The sequence below is a fragment of the Balaenoptera musculus genome, chromosome 16 (assembly GCF_009873245.2).
Source record: "Balaenoptera musculus isolate JJ_BM4_2016_0621 chromosome 16, mBalMus1.pri.v3, whole genome shotgun sequence".
In the NCBI taxonomy this organism is placed as follows: Eukaryota; Metazoa; Chordata; class Mammalia; order Artiodactyla; family Balaenopteridae; genus Balaenoptera; species Balaenoptera musculus.
The window spans coordinates 61,374,750-61,393,633 of record NC_045800.1 but is presented as its reverse complement, the minus strand read 5'-3'; the positions used below and the strand labels follow the sequence as shown (position 1 = coordinate 61,393,633).

Sequence of the window (18,884 nt, the reverse complement as noted above, 5' to 3'; positions counted from 1 at the left end):
AAAGCCAGACAAAGACATCAGAAGAAAAGAATTCTGTATGTAAAAAATTCTCAGGAATTCACAAAATGAACAAACAAAACTGATTAGCACTAATACATGAGTTTAACAAGGCCACAAGATACAAGGTCAGTATAAAAACGTCAACTGTATTTCTATATATGCTTAAATATTTAAAGAAGAAATAATACCAATCTTTCAGAAAAGAGGGAATGGTTCCTAATTCATCCTATGAGGCCATCCTATAACACCAAAGTCAGACAAAGACATCACATGAAGAGAAAACTACAAATTAATATTCCTCTTGAAATTATACAAAAAACTTTAAATTATTAGCAAAGCTAATCTAGCAACATAAAGGGATTATTTACCCTGACTGAGTGGAATTTATCCAAGGAATGCACAGCTGGTTCAACATTAGAAAATTAAATTAATACATCACAGTAATGTGAAAAAATGACATGATTATCTCAATAGACACAGAAAAAGCATATGATAAAATCCAACACCCACTCATGATAAAAACTCTCAAAAAACTAGAAAATAAAAGGGAACTTCATCAACCTGACAAAAGGCACCTAAAACTAATAGTGTATGTAATGGGAAAAGACTGAATAGTTTCCTCTTCAGATCAAAACAAGATAAAGATGTCCATTCTTGCCACCTTTATTCAGCATTGTATTGGAGGTTCTAGTCAGGGCAATAGACCAAAATAAGGAAATAAGTTAAACTTATTAAAGGAATAAGTTAAACTATCTTCACTCACAGATGACATGATGTAGAAAATCCTAAAACTTCCCCTCCGTCCCCACCCCCACTCCATCTACTAGAACTAAGAAATGAGTTCAGGACGGTCACAGTATATCAGATCAATTTACAAAAATCAATTGTAAATGTGGTATATTTATGTAATGTAATATTTTTCAGCCATAAAAAGGAAAGAAATACTAATACATGCTGCACTATGGATGAACCTTGAAAACATGCTAAGTAAAAGAAGCCAGATACAAAAGGCCACATGTTACATGGTTTCATACATATGAAATATCCAGAGGAGCAAATCTATAGAGACAGAAAGTAGATCAGTAGTGGGCAGGGGCTGGGCACAGAGAGTAATGGAGAGTGATGGCTAATGGAGCCAGGGTTTCTTTGGGGGTGAAAATGTTCTAGAATTAGATAGTTGTGGTGGTTGCACAACTGTGCATATATATGCTACAAACCACTGGGAATACACTAAAACCACTAAATTTTACACTTTAAAAGGATGAATTTCATGGTATGGGAATTGTATCTAAATTTTTAAAACCTATTGTATTTCTACACATTAGTAATGAATAATCTGAAAGTGAAAATTAAAAATAAATTCAATTCACAAAGAACAAAAAATTGTTAGGGATGAACTTAATGAAAGGAGAACAAGATTTATACACTGAAAAATTTAAAACATTACTGAGAAAAATGAAATATAAACAAATAAGAGACATTCCATGTTCATGGATTGGACGACTAAATACTGAGATGGCATTTCTCCCCAAATTGATCTATATATCCAATGCATTCCCTATTAAAGTCCCAGCAGGCTTTTTGTAGAAATTGATAAGCTGATCCTTATTGACATGGAATTGCAAAAGACCCAGATTAGTCAAAACAATTTTGAAAAAGAAGACATGGACTTCCCTGGTGGCGCAGTGGTTAAGAATCCGCCTGCCAATGCATGGGACACGGGTTCGAGCCCTGGTCTGGGAAGATCCCACATGCCGTGGAGCAACTAAGCCCATGTGCCACAACTACTGAGCCCGCGAGCCACAACTACTGAAGCCCGCGTGCCTAGAGCCCATGCTCTGAAACAAGAGAAGCCACCACAATGAGAAGCCCGCACACCACAACGAAGAGTAGCCCCTGCTCACCACAACTAGAGAAAGCCTGCACGCAGCAACAAAGACCCAACTCAGCCAAAAATAAATAATAAAGTAAATTAATTAATTTTAAACAGAAGACAAAGGACTTACTCTATCACATTTCAAACTTAATATAATGGTACAGTAATCAAAACAGTATGGTAAGGGCATAAGGATAGGCCTATAATTTAATGGCACAGAATAGAGAATCTAGACATAAACTCATATTTATGGTCAATTGATTTTTGGTGATGACAATTCAACAGGGAAAGGATATTTTTTCCAATAAATGTTGCTGGGACAATTGGATATCCATATGCAAATTGGATGAATTCAGACCCTTACCTTACATCATACAGAAAACTTACTCAAATTAATTATAAACTTAAATGTAAGTGCAAAAACTGTCATTCTTTTAGAAGAAAACGTATGAGAAAACCTGCAAGACTCTGGGTTAGGCAACGAATTCATAGATACGACACAACAAAAGCACAAGCCTAAAAAAATGGATAAATTTGACTCCATCAAAATTCAAATCTTGGGCTTCCCTGGTGGCGCAGTTGTTGAGAATCTGCCTGCCAATGCAGGGGACACGGGTTTGAGCCCTGGTCTGGGAAGATCCCACATGCCGCGGAGCAACTGGGCCCGTGAGCCACAATTACTGAGCCTGCGCGTCTGGAGCCTGTGCTCCGCAACAAGAGAGACTGCGATAATGAGAGGCCCGCGCACCGCGATGAAGAGTGGCCCCCACTTGCCGAAACTAGGGAAAGCCCTCGCACAGAAACGAAGACCCAACACAGCCATAAATAAATAAATTAAATTAATTAAAAAAAAATTTTTTTTAAATTTCAAATCTTTTGTGCTCCCAAATACACTATCAAGAAAATGAAAAAACAAGCCACAGACTGGGAGAGAATATTTGCAATACTTATATCTGACAAAGGACTTCTATCCAAAACTTAAAACTCCATACTAAGGAGATAAATAGACCAGTTGAAAAAAAATGAGCAAAAGGCTTGGACACTCTATAAAAGAAAACATATGAATGGCCAAGTAGCATATAGAAAGATGCTCAATATCATTATCATCAAGGAAATGCAAATTTAAAACGGTCATGATACACACTCACTAAAACAGCTAAAACTAAAAAGACTGACAATACCTAATATTAGCCAGGATGTGGAGCAGATTTAATGCTCACACATTTCTTGTGGGAGTGCTAACCTGTATATTTATTCTGTGATATAGTTTTAGTAGTTTATTTTAACATTAAACATCCACTCATTATAAGACCAGTAATTCTACTGCTAGGTATTTATCTGAGAGAAATAAAAATATATGTCCAGAAAAAGATTTGTGCATGAATGTTCATATATTTACTCATAATAACAAATATTGTAAATAATACAAATGTCCCTCAACAGGAGAATGGATAAACAAATTGTGGCATATTCTTACAATGCAATACTATGTAGTGAATGTAATGTAATGAATACTAACACATGCAACAACATGGGTGAACCTCAAAAACATTCTGCTGAAAAACATTCCACCTCTCTCACTGAATCCGTCATCAAGTTTTGTGTATTTTATCCTCACAATGTATCTCATGTCTTTTTTTCCCCTTTTCTTTTTTCTTTTTAAAAATTGAGGTATAATTTACATATAACATTGTATTACTTTTAGGTATACAGAGTAATAATTTGATATATGTATATAATGCAAAACACAAAAAAGTACATCCTGCATGATCCTGGTTATATGAAGTTCTGTAACAGACAAAACTAATTTATAGTGCTATAAATCAGATCAATCGTTTCATGACATGGGGAATGGGAAACTTCAGTTGCACAGGGGTATGAGGGAACATTCTGGGGTATCAGAAATGTTCTTCTACATCTGGAAAAGAATGGTGGTTACTTGGGTTAATACCTTTGTCAAATGTCATTGTGCTGTAGATACTTGAAATGTTATTGTATGTAAACTATTCCTCAATAAGGTTTATTAAACTTTTTAAATACTCAAAGAGTTAAGGGATAAGATAGCATCCATTAAAATTATTGGAGGTTTTAAAACAAAGCAGGTAGAGATTTTAATTTAAGAAAAGACAGATATGAAAATTCAGTTTAAAATCTTAGACATGAATAGCATTTGAAATATCTGAGTAGATAACTGGACATAACTACTATATGTAAACTGGACCCAGTGAAACAGAATAGTAGTGAATTGAATGAGAGAACTAAGAAAATCACCTAGAACTACAGAGCTAAAGACACTGAGAATTTGAAGAGTAGTTTGGAGACATGGAAGATGGATCAAGATGCTGTAATATATGTGTAACAAATTTTGGAAAGAGAAAATGGAAAAAGGCAATATTCAAAGAAATAATCACTGATTTTTTTTTTTTAAGAATTGAAGAAAGACAACAGTCTTCATGTTGAAAAAGCATATCAAGTGAGGGACAAATTAAAAAAAACCACTCTCAGATATATTCCAGAGAAACCGCTTAAAATCAAAGATTTTAAAAAATGCTAAAAGCTATTAGAAAAGAGAGACCACATATAACGGAGTAAAAATCAGACTTACGACAGGTTGCTCACAATTAACAATAAATGCCAGATGATAATGATGTATCGTTAAAGTGCTAAGGAAAAAAATGAATGATATATCTCTATTTATCATATATATGATAAATAATAAAATTATATATACATATTATATACTATCATTCAGTAATGAAGGCAAAATAAAGACATTTTAAACATCTATAGAACAAGAGTTTCTCATTCATATATACTCACTGAAAGAACAATTAAAGGACAGATCGCAGCAAGAAGGAAAATAAAGCCAGAAGGAATGGTATACAAGCAACAGAGAGCAAAGTAATTGGCAAAGCATATTGGTAAACCTAAGTAGTTACTAAAACAACAGTAACATTTTGTGTTAAAAAAAACACTAATACTAGAATTCAAAATAAAAATCACATGGAAGATGCTGAGAGGGAAGTTAAAGAATATCAAAAAGAAAAATCACACAGATGCTTAGAGGGAAGTTGAAGCATATCAAAGTCCTTTTTAAAAAAATTTTGTTTTACATAACTGGAATGTCATTTATTGTCAAAGTGGTGAAAGATGTCTCAAGCCCCTACATCCCTTTTTGTTCCTGTCAACAATCCTGTAAACTGAAGGAGGGAAGGGACATGTAGTTGATATTGCAACCCAGTGTGTGTACATAAGACAGAACACAAAGTTACACAAGGTAATAATCATTATGTGAGTGATCACTATGATATTTTACATTCTGTTCTGCCTTATTATATTTCACTTTTTTGGTATTATTTAATAACATTTTAAAATTGATTTCATTGTCCACATGGTCCTGAAGCTTGAAAAACACTTGTAAAAGTGTTTCCTGAGAAGTCCTAAGTACTTACCCCTCCTGCTTTAAAAATATATGATACCAAGACAGAAATTAGGTAAAAATTAAAAGTTAAATGAAAAAAGATATGATAGAGATTGGTTAATTAGTATAAAGTGCTCTGATATCCTATCAGTTTAGGATATTTTACTTGATGAATGTTCACATTATAACTAGCAGCATCCTATCACCAGAATGGAAGGCTTGAATTCATCTTTATAACCACCTCTCTCATTGAATCAGTCATCAAGTTTTGTGTATTTTATCCTCACAATGTATCTCATGTCTTTTTTCTCCTTTTTTCTTTTTAAAAATTGAGATATAATTGACATATAACATTGCATTACTTTTAGGTATACAAAGTAATAATTTGATACATGTATATAATGCAAAGTGATCAAAGTTCTTTCTTTGTTTCAGTAGAGGACAGAAATCCTGAAAAACTTTAAACTTTGTTAGCAAAATAAGGGTGTATGGATGCCAAAATTTTAACTGTAACGAACAGAATATAAAAATAATGAATAACTTCCAAATTTAAAAGGGGAATAAGGAAAACTCATTGTAACAGAAGGAAAAGAGAATAAAAAACACAAGAAAAAGAAGATTAAATAGAAAACACAAAATTAATGGTAGAAATAAGTCCAAATATTGTACATTACAATAATTATAACTGGATAGAAGTTACCTACAAATAAAAGACAGAGACTCTGAAATTGGTTTTTAAAAATCCAGCTACAGGGACTTCCCTGGTGGTCCAATGGGTAAGACTCCACGCTCCCAGTGCAGGGGGCCCAGGTTCGATCCCTGGTTGGGGAACTAGATATCCCACATGCGTGCCACAACTAAGGGTCTGCGTGCCACAACTAAGAAGCCCACATGCCGCAACTAAGACCTGGCGCAGCCAAAATAAATAAATAAATAAATAATAATTTTAAAAAAATCCAGCTCCATGCTATTTAAAGAAACATATCAAAAATGAAATGACATTCAAACGTTGAAAATCAAGGGATGAAAAAGTTATAACAGTCAAATACCACCAAAAGAAAGTTGACATGAGTAGAATTTAAGTAGATAAATATTTAATAGGAAAAATAACAAGTTTCACTGAGACTAGGAAAATTTGACCCCACCCCCACCAGGCTTGAAAACAATAAGTAGGAAATTTTGTAAGATATATTTGTGTTGAGTCTTTTTTTTAGTTGCGGCATGCAGACTTCTTAGTTGTGGCATGCGGGCTTCTTAGTTGCAGTATGCATGTGGGATCTAGTTCCCCGACCAGGGATGGAACGTGGGTTGCCTGCATTGGGAGTGCGCAGTCTTACCCACTGGACCACCAGGGAAGTCCCTGTGTTGAATCTTTAAAATTTAACCTTAAATCTACCTAGCAAGCCCTTTTTTTTTAATTGGATAGAAGCTGACTTTCATTGTTAGAGTGAAAATACATAATTCTCATCTTATACTTTTAAGAGAAGGTGTAACTTTTCTTCCACCTGAATGTAAAAGGGCACATAAAAACAGATGAAGTAGAGAGTAAGCAGAGAATCAGATAACATGATCAGATTCACATTTTTTTTTTAAATAAATAGGTATTTTTTATAGTGGGTAATGTGAAGACTTCAGATGAAATAGATTGAGAAACTGATTGGAAATTGAATGCAAACTAAGACCACTTGACTGTTACTGAAATGAATAGCCCAGTTTGCTTTTTTTTTTTTAAAGAAATTCACGTTCTTTTATTTATTTATTTATTTATTTATGACTGTGTTGAGTCTTTGTTTCTGTGCGAGGGCTTTCTCTAGTTGCGGCAAGTGGGGACCACTCTTCATCGCGGTGCGCGGGCCTCTCACCATCGCGGCCTCTCTTGTTGCGGAGCACAGGCTCCAGACGCGCAGGCTCAGTAATTGTGGCTCACGGGCCCAGTTGCTCCGTGGCATGTGGGATCTTCCCAGACCAGGGCTCGAACCCGTGTCCCCTGCATTGGCAGGCAGATTCTCAACCACTGCGCCACCAGGGAAGCCCCAGATTCACATTTTATAGCCATCCTTTTGGCTGCTGCAAAAGGATAGATTATAGGGCAAAGATTTAACGTAAACTGTCAGGTGAAAAATGCAGACTACAAAGTAATACATATATGGGATTGACTGTCTACCTTACGCTCTAAAAAAAATACTGGAACCAAGCAACTATAATAAAATTAACAATCATTATCTTTGAGTGGTAGAATTACTGGTAATTTTTATTTTTCTTTATACTTTTCTGGATTTTTTTGATGAAGAAAAAATGTTACTTTAAAAACGTAGATATTTCCACAAATTTTCTTTAAATAGGAATAGGGAGGCCATCTAAATATTGTAAGATCCAAAAACTCACTAACTTTTCTTTCACACAAATGGACTAAATATTGAAAACAAAACAGAATCTGATTGCTTTCAACCTTTATGATTATTAACAGAGATTGAAGCTCATCTAAATATTCTGGGGTGATAATTTCTTTTAGGAACTTGATCAAAATGCCACTGAAAAAGTCCACGCAATGTTCACAGCCATTGACGAGCTCTTGTATGAGCAGAAGTTGAGTGTACATATTAAAAGTCTACAAGAAGAGTGCCAACAGTGGACATGTAGCTTTCCTCACCTCAGGTATTGGAGCCCTTGTATATTCATGGCTAATACTAAAATTTGAAGAGCAGATTTCCAAGAAAGCTTGTATTCTGAAATCTCTATGGGCATGGATTTATATAAATAAGGCGATGTGGTATAAAGCCTCAGATGACAGAAAACTCATGTTGATGGAAGTTTCTCAGAGTTTTCATAACTACCAATATATTGTCCTAATCAAGTAAAACAACTTCTATACCAGTAACTGTGATCTGTGTACTGTGGCTGTCCAAAGAGCCTGTCTTTTGAACAAGAGGGTCAGAAAATATATTTGATTACACTGTTGTCTATAAGTAAATTCTTATGCATGTATACTTGAAAGCAAACATAGGCTATTAGGAAGCTTTCCTTAGAAACCGCATTAGTGCACTTACGACACATACTTAAAATTTATAAAGCTTCATGTTCTTAAGAATATAATTCAGTTTTCACTAATTTGGCCTGGCTTTCACCCATTTTGGCAAATTTAACGAAGATTGTTATAGAGGATGGAGGGCAAATTACAAATGTTTGCCCAATTCCCTTGGATTTTTTTCAGTGGGGTGGAAAACCTTTATCCTTTCTATCTCCATTGTATAGGAGAGAGATATACCTTTAAAAAGGCTCTGGATTCACATTTTTCTCAAGAATCATTCTAAATCAGTAATGGACTAAGTATGTACTAGACTTCTATGTAGAGCCATCAAATTTGTTCCAAAAATACCTACATTTTGTATGTATGCCAGGTGAAGGTGCTTAATTATCTCTTTATGTTCTTCACTTTGAAGGATTCTGGGTAGGCAGATAATCACTCCAAGTGAAGGTTATGGACTGTATCCTAGGTCCCCTTCTGCTGTTTCAGCTTCACATGAGGCAACACTGTCTCAAGAAAGAGATTCTACTATGTAAGTATTCTAATATGTAAGTACTTATGTATTCTAATGTGCAAGTATTATATTCTACCAGTTATACTAAGGGATTAAAATACTTCTTCCTATTTATTGGTATTTAGTAAAGCACAGCAAATTCTGTAAGATTGACCATAGTCTTTATGCATATTAGAATTTTGTTACTTAGTTTTTTGTTCAAAAACTAAGACATTCTCTAGGATTTAAGGGTTATTCAGATTCATATATATCTACATCTGTCTATAAATATAGGCACTTCCCTCTTGGAATAAATGTGTAGATAGACTGGTTTAAAGAAATTCAGGGATCTAAGAAACAGACTTTAAAAGTTTTTTGAAAAAAATTTTGAAAAGTCATTTTCTTAAACGTATAATACTAATTAAAACTTAATTTCTTTATGGAAGTTAAACTGGTATTAGTTTATCAGCTTAAAATGGGTAATTAGTACACTAGCTAAAATGGCTAATTCTTTAACACCTCAAACTCTTTATTTTTATTTTTACTTTTTAAAAATATTGGGAATTCCCTGGTGGTCCAGTGGATGAGACTCCGTGCTCCCAATACAGAGGGCCTGGGCTCAATCCCTGGTCGGGGAACTAGATCCTGCACGCATGCCGCAACTAAGAGTCCGCATGCCGCAACTAAGAAGCCCGCATGCTGCAACTAAAGATCCCGCGTGCCACAACTAAGACCTGGCACAGCCAAATAAATAAGTAAAAAAATAAATTCCTTTACTTTTTCCTAAGACTGTAATTTTACTTATACTGATACCTTCTAAGAGTTGTAGTAATACTTGCTTTTGATACCTTTTTGGGCTTGTAGTAATTTCATCAGACCACAAAGTAAAACATTATTGTCTTAGGCCAGTTAAGGTTATGGGATCTGGGTTATCAACTAACTGATTTTTGGTCAGAGAATGGGATTTGTTTACTTCTTTCAAAGTGATTTAAGCTCAAGCTTCTGGTCACTAGGCTGAGCTTTCTTTCTAAATTTAAACCTCATGTATTACATCAATAAGCCTTTTTAAGTTTACTCCTTTTTTTTTTTTTAATTTTATTTATTTATTTATTTATTAAATTTATTTATTTATTTATTTTTTAAATTTATTTTTATGGCTGTGTTGGGTCTTCGTTTCTGTGCAAGGGCTTTCTCTAGTTGCGGCGAGCGGGGGCCACTCTTCATCGCGGTGCGCGGGCCTCTCACTCTCGTGGCCTCTCTTGTTGTGGAGCACAGGCTCCAGACGCGCAGGCTCAGTAGTTGTGGCTCACGGGCCTAGTCGCTCCGCGGCATGTGGGATCCTCCCAGACCAGGGCTCGAACCCGTGTCCCCTGCATTGGCAGGCGGGTTCTCAACCACTGCGCCACCAGGGAAGCCCAAGTTTACTCCTTTTATATAAAGGTCAGACTTTTACAAACTAATGTCTCCCACAGAAATGATGTATCCTTTAATTTTCACTGACCAAAATTACATAACTTACGTCCTGCTATTAAGATATATTTACCCGATCTATTAGTATAAACTTTATATACGCCTTATTGTTTTATAACTATAAATAGCAGTTCCATTTAGAGATTCCAAAGAAATAAGGAACCAATCTGAGCAGTTAGCTCCTCCTTTTTTAGGACATCTGGCTAAATCATCATTCTGCAACTTAGTACAGGCAACCTTTCTTTCCTTTTTACTTGCTACCGTCACTACTGCTTGGTGCTTCTTATTTTTCGTTCTGCTTTTCTGGATTATTTGACTTACAGTTTTCAATAATTACCTTTCTTTACTATACAGATGAAACAATTACCTATCTATACTTTATATACAGACATATATTTAAATGAAACAAGTTATTCAGCTATATTAGCATGTCACTACTTATTGAAAATAATAACAAATTAAATATAATCCATATTTATTTTCCTATCACTACTACTTTGTCCATACTTGATATTTTCTCTCAAGTACCATTAATGAACTCATTGCATTTCAAAATATTTATATATTTTAATTAACCATAATTATTATTGATGCTCAAATTGTTACAATTTGGCCATGTCAAGCTAGTTCCTTTGTTTTTGTCTTGACTGTATCCTTGTTTTCTGGTTACAATAGGATGCTCCAGGGCCATCCTGGAAAAAAATTGTTTCTTCCTTTAAGGCACGGTATCAGCTGAAATTCAAGGAGACCTAATTCCTTTGAGAGGCTACTAGTATTTGAGAACAAAATTTGGGTAGTGAGGGTATGTAAGTTGGTGATGATGCTGCAATTCTGCCACTTTTTGTAATAAGTGGTGTGAATAAATGTGTCAAGAATTCATTTTGGTATTTTTCAGTTTAACAAATCAGTTTTCCATAAAATATGAGGTTGATCATCTACTTTCTACAAAAATAACATTTCAAATTATATCCATTCTTGCCCCTCCACATTACATCAGATTCTCCTTTTAAAGTTCAGGGTTAATCCTTTCTGTCCCCACTTAAAAATCTTCAATAGTTTCCCAGTGAATTTAAGATACAAATCTAAAATTATATCATAAGCTGGCCCTGGCCTACATCTCTACCTTTATCTTCTGTCACTCTCTCTCTCATTCATTTATCCTCCCACACTGGATTTCTTTCAAATCTCAAATGTACTAAACAAGGTGTTTGGTCCAGCTTCCATTCTTGAGGAGTTCTTGGGCCAGAGGAAAGTAATATAATAAACAACACAAAAATACAGTCTCTTCCTTTTTGTATCTCTAACACCTCACACAATGCGCAGAACATGGTTAGCATCAACATTTTTTTTTTTACTAAATTAAAACATCATATTTATATGAAAACAAACTCCACGAAAATGAATTAATTGATATTATGGTTGCAAAACAATGTTATCAATCAAAACAAATTATTAGTGTCTAGGTCAAAATGGAATTCCAGGAACTTTATAACAATAGAAGATGGTGGCAGCATAAGGAGGAAACACAGGCCAGAAAAGGACCATGAACAGATGAGTCTGAGGACATTTCCATTTGAAAAAAAACTATGCAGTCATCTGCTTCAAGTTAGCTTAAGGGGCTTACCTACCCTTACTTTAAATACATACCTCAACAAAAATTATCTATAATATCTAATAAGTTGCTAAAGTATATGACTATATGCAGAATTATAACCCTTAAAAAATCATTAAAGAATGGAGAGCTCAGAAATAAACCTCTGCGTATATGACTAAATAATTTTCAGCAAGAGCACCAAGACTACACAATGCGGAAAGGACAGTCTCTTCAACAAATGGTGCTGGGGAAAGAATGCAAAAGAATGAAGTGGGACCCTTATACCATATACAGAAATTAACTCAAAATGGATTTTATAGACCTAAATGGAAGACCTAAAACAATTAAAACTCCTAGAATAAAACACAGGGGAAAAGCTTCAGGATACTGGATTTGGCAATGATTTATTGGATAGAACACCAAAAGCCTAGGCAACAAAAAGCAAAAATAGACAAATGGGACTACATCAAACTCAAAAATTTCTGTGCGTCAAAAGAAACAATCATCAGAGTGAAAAGGCAGCTTATGGCATGGGGGAGAATATTTGCAAATTGCATGTCTGATAAGGGGCTAATATCTAGAATATATGAGGAACTTCTACAATTCAACAACAACAACAACAAAAATAACCCAATTTAAAAATGGACAAAGGGGGGCTTCCCTGGTGGCACAGTGGTTAAGAATTTGCCTGCCAATGCAGGGGACATGGGTTCGAGCCCTGGTCTGGGAAGATCCCACATGCTGCGGAGCAACTAGGCCCGTGAGCCACAACTACTGAGCCGGTGCATCTGGAGCCTGTGCTACGCAACAAGAGAGGCCGAGACAGTGAGAGGCCCGCGCACCGCGATGAAGAGTGGCCCCCACTTGCCACAACTAGAGAAAGCCCTTGCACAGAAACGAAGACCCAACACAGCCAAAAATAAAATAAATAAATAAGTAAAATTAAAAAAAAAAAAAGAGAAGTGAGGAGCTGGGATCTGAACCCGCATTAAAAAAAAAAGAGAGAGAATAACACAAAGCATACATTGGTTATATTTAATATTTGGTTAAACTGAGAGCCATTTAAAAAATTGTACTGCTCAGATTTGACTGACTTTCTCCAAAGTAAACCTGCTGAAGTGAAGGTGTCATCATATATTAATTGAATACCTGGGTAGGATGAGAAATTCAAATATAAGTAAGGGAAGATACTTGCCCTTTAGGAGTATGCATTTTGAACAATGACGGAGTTATTGAAATAAACATATAACCTCCTGAAGTACTTTAAAGAGCTAATTATGAATGTAAATATTGTTAGATTTTTTTAAAAAACGTATTTTATAGCCATAGCTGTTGCATCTGAAAAGATAGCAAGCAGTATTCAATAGTGCATAATATACCTAAGTAGAGTGGGTCTATGGCTAGTATTTATTTATTCCTGTTCTGAGAAATAACAGGTATTAAGGTTTAGAGTAGCCCAGGAAGGTGTCACTAGGGCAAGGGACCTTGAGCTGAAACTTGTGTGAATGAGTTGCTTTGAGAACTGTTTATGTTGAACATAATATTTTTCCTCTTCCAGATTTGGTATTAGGGGAAAGAAGTTACATTTTTCATCTTCATATGCTCCTAAAGCATCTTCCATTGCCAAATCCCCTAGCTTGTGTTCTATGGAAAGAGAAGAGGAAGACTGTATAATCTTCTCAGAAGGAATAATAGAGGAATACCTAGCATTCGACCACACAGATATGTGAGTATTATGTCTTTTAAACTTTTTACTCCCCTCCTATTTTGTTGTTAATATCTATTTTTTCTAAAGTATACTACCAATATTACCTATAATTAAGTTGATGTCTGTTTGTTATTTATTTTCTATTAGTTCTCAGTTATCCAGTGTCATGTACTTAGTTGATATAAATTCCTATTGCTTTCACATACCAGTCTTCCTTGTATGTCTTCTTCCTGCACACATCATTTGCCTCTTCCTGAGATTAAACATTTTTAAATGAATTAATTTTTTTCTCCACATAATTTAATTTTCCTCTTTGTAAAGTATCACCAGTAACTCATGAAAACTTTATTCATCTGATTCTAAATCCAGTGCTCTCTTCACTATTCCATGCTACTTTTCTGATATATTAAACTCTTAAATTATTCCTCTAAGCCTTTAAAAGCTCAGAATTGATAGTCACAGTAGTACATCTAGAAGTGAGAATTTCATTTCAGGCTGTGAGGCTGTGGTTAAGTCTAGTTAGTGTCACATGATTCTGGACTTCTTCCCATATTTCCTACTGAGCCATGCTTACTACATGCTCAAGGTACACAGTCCTAGGGTCAGGTAAACACAACCCAGATTTCCAAACATAACACCGTTGAGCTAGCTCATTGTTCCAAGGGAATCATAAGTATGCTCTTTTGGTTTTCCAGAGATTGCCCCCTTCCCTTTCACTTCATGTGGCCTGAGTCAAATTATCCATATTTTCTCTTCCTTTTTCCTCAAAGGTCTTTTCCCTTCATTTTAACTTATAAAAAATACAGCAGATTTAACTAATTTAAAATGTGATGTTCATGGCTCATAGGTGTCCCTGGGGCATCTCTTCCCCTTTCTTGATAGTAAACCCAAATGAATTTTCAGGTAAAACGGAAGATTTTTAGAAAGGCAGTCTTCTCTTTAGAGATATCACTGAGATATTGAGATGTGACGAATGAAATCATGTAAGTTTGGAAGAAAATGAGATATGAAAGATTTTTTTTTAAAATAACTTGGGAATAGGGAAGGTCTTTCTAACCATAGCACAAAATCTACAAGTCATTTAAGAAATTCTTAAAAAAACTACATAAAATAATATTTCTGCATAGAAAAAAACTCATAGAGTCAAAAGACAAATGACAAACTGGCAAAAATATTTGCAGTTCATGCATGCACAGAGGCTTAATTTCCTTAATATGTATATAAGTAAGGAAAAGATTAAGGATGAAACAAAGAACATGAATAGTTCACATTATAAGAAAATGGATTTTAAATATATGAAATGGAATTCAATCTCATTCACAATTACAGATGCAAATTAAAACTATAATGAGTATTCTTTTACATGTCAGACTATCAAAGGACAAAAGATAAAGAAGGTTAACAATTCCTTGAATGAGAAAAGAGGCATATTCTTTCACTACTGGAGAATTATACCACCTATTTATTTATTTACTTAGGTTTATCAATAATTTATCCTTCTTCATTGTCAGCACGTTCCATGGTATGGATGTACCACAGTTTGTGCACCTGTGGAAGGACACCTGGGCTATTTCTAGCTTTTGGCTATTATTAATAAAGCTGCTATGAACATTCATGCACAGATTTTTGTATGAACAAAAATTTTCATGTCTCTGGGATAAATGCCCGAGAGTATACTTTCTGGATCCTAGGTATACCACCTCTTTAAATTGAAATGCACATACCCTTTGACTCAATAATTCTATTTATAGGAATTTATCCTACAGATATAATACTCATGTAGCCAAAGAAGTACATACATATTGTTCCCAACTTAAGATGAGTTGACTTATGATTTCTTGATTTTGTGATGGTGCAAAAGTGATACATATTCAGTAGCAACTGTACTTTGAATTTTGATGTTTTTTTCCTTGGCTGGCGATATGCAGTATGATACTCTCTCGGGATGCTGGGCAGCAGCAGCAAGCTGCGGCTCCCAGTCAGCCACACAATCATGAGGGTAAACAACCAATATACTTAAAAACAGACAGCCATTGCTTTTCACTTTCAACAGAGTATACAATAAATTACATGAAATATTCAACACTTTATTATAAAATAGTTTTTGTGTTAGATAATTTTGCTTAGCTGTAGGCTAACGTAAGTGTTCTGAGCACATTTAAGGTGGGCTACGCTAAGCTATAATGTTCAATAGGTTAGGTGTATTAAATGCATTCTTGACGTGATATTTTCATAAGTTCATTGGGCTGTAACCCAATACGTAAGTCGAGGAATATCTGTAGAAGGATATTAATTGCAGTATTGATTATAAAAGCAAAGGTTAGTTGATCAATAACTGTCTAGTTAGATATATTATGGTATACCCAATGGAATACTCTGCAGTTATTTTTTAGAAGAGGCAGATTTATATGTGTTGATAGGGATCATGGACAAGATACACTGACAGAAGAGTGAGATGCAGTACAGTGTATAATGTAACTATCTCTCTGGACCTATGTATGTTTGCTTCTGAGAATGGAGACTGGGGGACAGAGATGTAGGAGACTTATTTTTCACTACATACATATATTTCCTTCCATACAACTTGAATTTTTATATGACTATGTTATCTCCTCTAAAAAGAAATATAAATTGAAATACATTTAATGCTAATCAGCCTCCTCTGCCACTTAATGCCAGGCTAGCTCTTCCTTGGGAAAGGAGAAGCAAAGGGAGTCTGGCTGCCCTGCTTAAATCTCTTAGCATCCTTCTTACCTGCCTACAGTTTCCTATTTCATTCTTGAGCACTTTGTTGCCCTAGGAGTAACTTTCACTGTAAAGGTACTTCTCTCCACCCAAGCCAGTTCCAGAATTTGCTTTGTCTTAGTTTATAATACATCTGTCATAGATAAGCACATCCATCAGCCAAATTTTCTTCCCCCAGAAATCTGGGGCTACTGGCACTCATTGCCAGAGGAGAGACAGACTTGCCTAACTGGAAGTTTCTGGGTTATAGATACACAGTCTCCAGAAGAGCCTCAGAGTAGTTTCCTGTGCTGTTGGGCTTCCCTCTTTTTCCTTTACAGCCAATTACCAAATGTTTATTTGGATTAGTAAAAGTATACTAATTTTAATAATCTATGTGGACTATTTCCCTAATGAATCATTGCCTCAAATAATTATGCAGCATAATCACAGTAATATGCGCATCGTTAACTGTGTCAAGTTAATATTAATCTAAATGTTATCCAGTTACAACAAAAAGATTATTTTTGTGCGCTTAATTGTCATAGGTTGCTTGTTGCTCAATTTAAAATGCCCATCTATTTAAAGCTTAAAAAAGTACAATGATTCTCAGTCTTCTTTTTCTTGTTCTATTTTTTTGGCAGAGTGGGGGGGTGGGGTGGGATGGGTGTAAAAAGGGAAATGCAGAGTCTCCTCTGTTCAAAACTCCCTTAGTTCACAAGCCTATTTAATACCTGTGCTATATATGCGGGGAGGAAGGGGGTGGTGGCGGGGAGGAGCATAAATCACACTCCTAAGCAGCCAAAAGACAGTGGTGAACACCCAGTGAAGAATAACCATGAAGTCTTTCCTTCTTGCTTCTGTTACAGGGAAGAGGGGTTTCATGGAAAGAAATCAGAAGCAGCTACAGACAAAGAGAAATTAGGGTACCCACCCATTGCTCCATTTTACTGCATGAAAGAGGATGTCCTTGCTTATGTGTTTGACGATGTGTGGAGCAAGGTCCTAAGCTGTATGGAGCAGCTGACACGTAGTCACTGGGAGGGATTTGCTTCTGGTAAGGCTCTTTGTGAAAACAATATAAAAAAATAATTGCTTATGCTTTCCAAACCGTAACCAGTCTATTAAATTATATGTTCATTAGTACAAAAGAATCATATTTGTATTTCTCATAGAAACTAACAGATATTTGGAAAGTATCTGGGAATGAGTGGATGAGTAACAAGGCCTACTCTATGATGACTAGATAGAGATTGTGCTTTCTATTTGAATATAATTATTTGTGACAAAAAACATGTGCAAATACATTTAAAACACTGCTTTATTGAAGAATTGATATACAATAAACCAATCATATTTCAAGTGTATTATCTGATAAGATGACCTATGTATACAGCCATGAAACCATGAGACAATCAATATAGTGAACATATCCATTACTCTCAAAATTAATAACCTTGTAATCCCTCCCTCCTGCCCCTGCCTGACCCACCATCCCCAAATGACAACTTATCTGCTTAAATGGTATCATGTAGTATTTACTCTTCTTTTGTCGGCTTCTTTCCCTCAGTGTGATCATTTTGACAGTCATCCATGTCACTGTGTGTGTCAATAATTTATTCTTTTTATTGTTGAGTTGTATTCCATTGTTCCACAACTTGTTTATCCATTTATCTGTTGATGGACATTTGGATTGTTTTCATTTTTGGACTATTAATGCTGTTACGAACACTAGTGTACAAGAATTTTGACATATATTTCCTTTTCTCTTGGGTAGATTTCTACAAGTGAAATCGTTGGATTATATGGTTAAATGTATATTTAGTATTGATTTTCTATGTTGCACAAAAATTATCACAAACTTAGCAGCTTCAAGGAACACACATTTATTATCTCACAGATTTGTAGGTCAGAAGTCCAGGAACAGCCAGCTAGTCCTTTACTTAAGATCTCACAAGGCTGCAATCAAGGTGTTGGCTAAAGCTGGGTTCTCATGTAGAGGCTCAACTAGGAAAGGATCCACTTCCCCTTTTGTGTGTTTTTGGAAGCATCCAGTTTCTTGTAGCTGTAGCAGTCGTGGCAGCTTATTTCTCCAAAGCCAGCAAGAAAGACTGAGAGCTAATCTGCTAGCAAGACAGAAACTTATATAACATAATCATGGCGGTGACATCCCATCACTTTTACCATCATCTTTTGATCTGAAGCAAGTCACACGTCCTGCCCATGCTCAAAGGGAGGGGTTTACACGAAGGTGTGAACATCAAGAGCTGAGAATCATGGCGAGGGGTGGGGGGTGCACCTTGGAATTTGTCCACTAGTCTTCCCACTGGCCCTTAGTGATTCATGTGCTCCCACAGGCAAAGTACATTCAACTCCCTTCGAAGGTTTCCAAGAGAATCATCTATTACAGCATCAGCTCCAAAGACTTTGAATCAGGTCCTGGTATGAATGAAGTTCCTGGATGTAATACAGGAAGTGAAATTACTGGGGCACAATTCCTTTCCATCTATAAACCTATGAAACTAAAGCTTATATACACAGGTATATAAACATCTAACTATATAATCCAGCCA

The 18,884-nt window shown here is 35.4% G+C and overlaps 2 protein-coding genes across 5 annotated transcripts in view; one reads left to right on the top strand and one right to left on the bottom strand.

Moving 5' to 3' along the window:
- Positions 1–18,884, top strand: part of FAM149B1 (family with sequence similarity 149 member B1) — a 64,515-nt gene that overhangs the window by 24,641 nt on the left and 20,990 nt on the right. For all 4 annotated transcript variants that reach the window (XM_036828469.1, XM_036828470.1, XM_036828471.1 and 1 more), the window contains 4 exons: positions 7,810–7,952; positions 8,738–8,854; positions 13,438–13,605; positions 17,181–17,368. In XM_036828469.1, the coding sequence (XP_036684364.1) occupies positions 7,810–7,952; positions 8,738–8,854; positions 13,438–13,605; positions 17,181–17,368 (616 nt within the window). The remainder of the gene's footprint in view (positions 1–7,809; positions 7,953–8,737; positions 8,855–13,437; positions 13,606–17,180; positions 17,369–18,884) is intronic.
- The window catches only part of DNAJC9 (DnaJ heat shock protein family (Hsp40) member C9), a 28,425-nt gene continuing 26,929 nt past the window's right edge, over positions 17,389–18,884 (bottom strand). Inside the window, exon 5 of the mRNA XM_036828473.1 lies at positions 17,389–18,768. Coding sequence (XP_036684368.1) covers positions 18,724–18,768 — 45 coding nt within the window. The 3' untranslated portion in view covers positions 17,389–18,723. The remainder of the gene's footprint in view (positions 18,769–18,884) is intronic.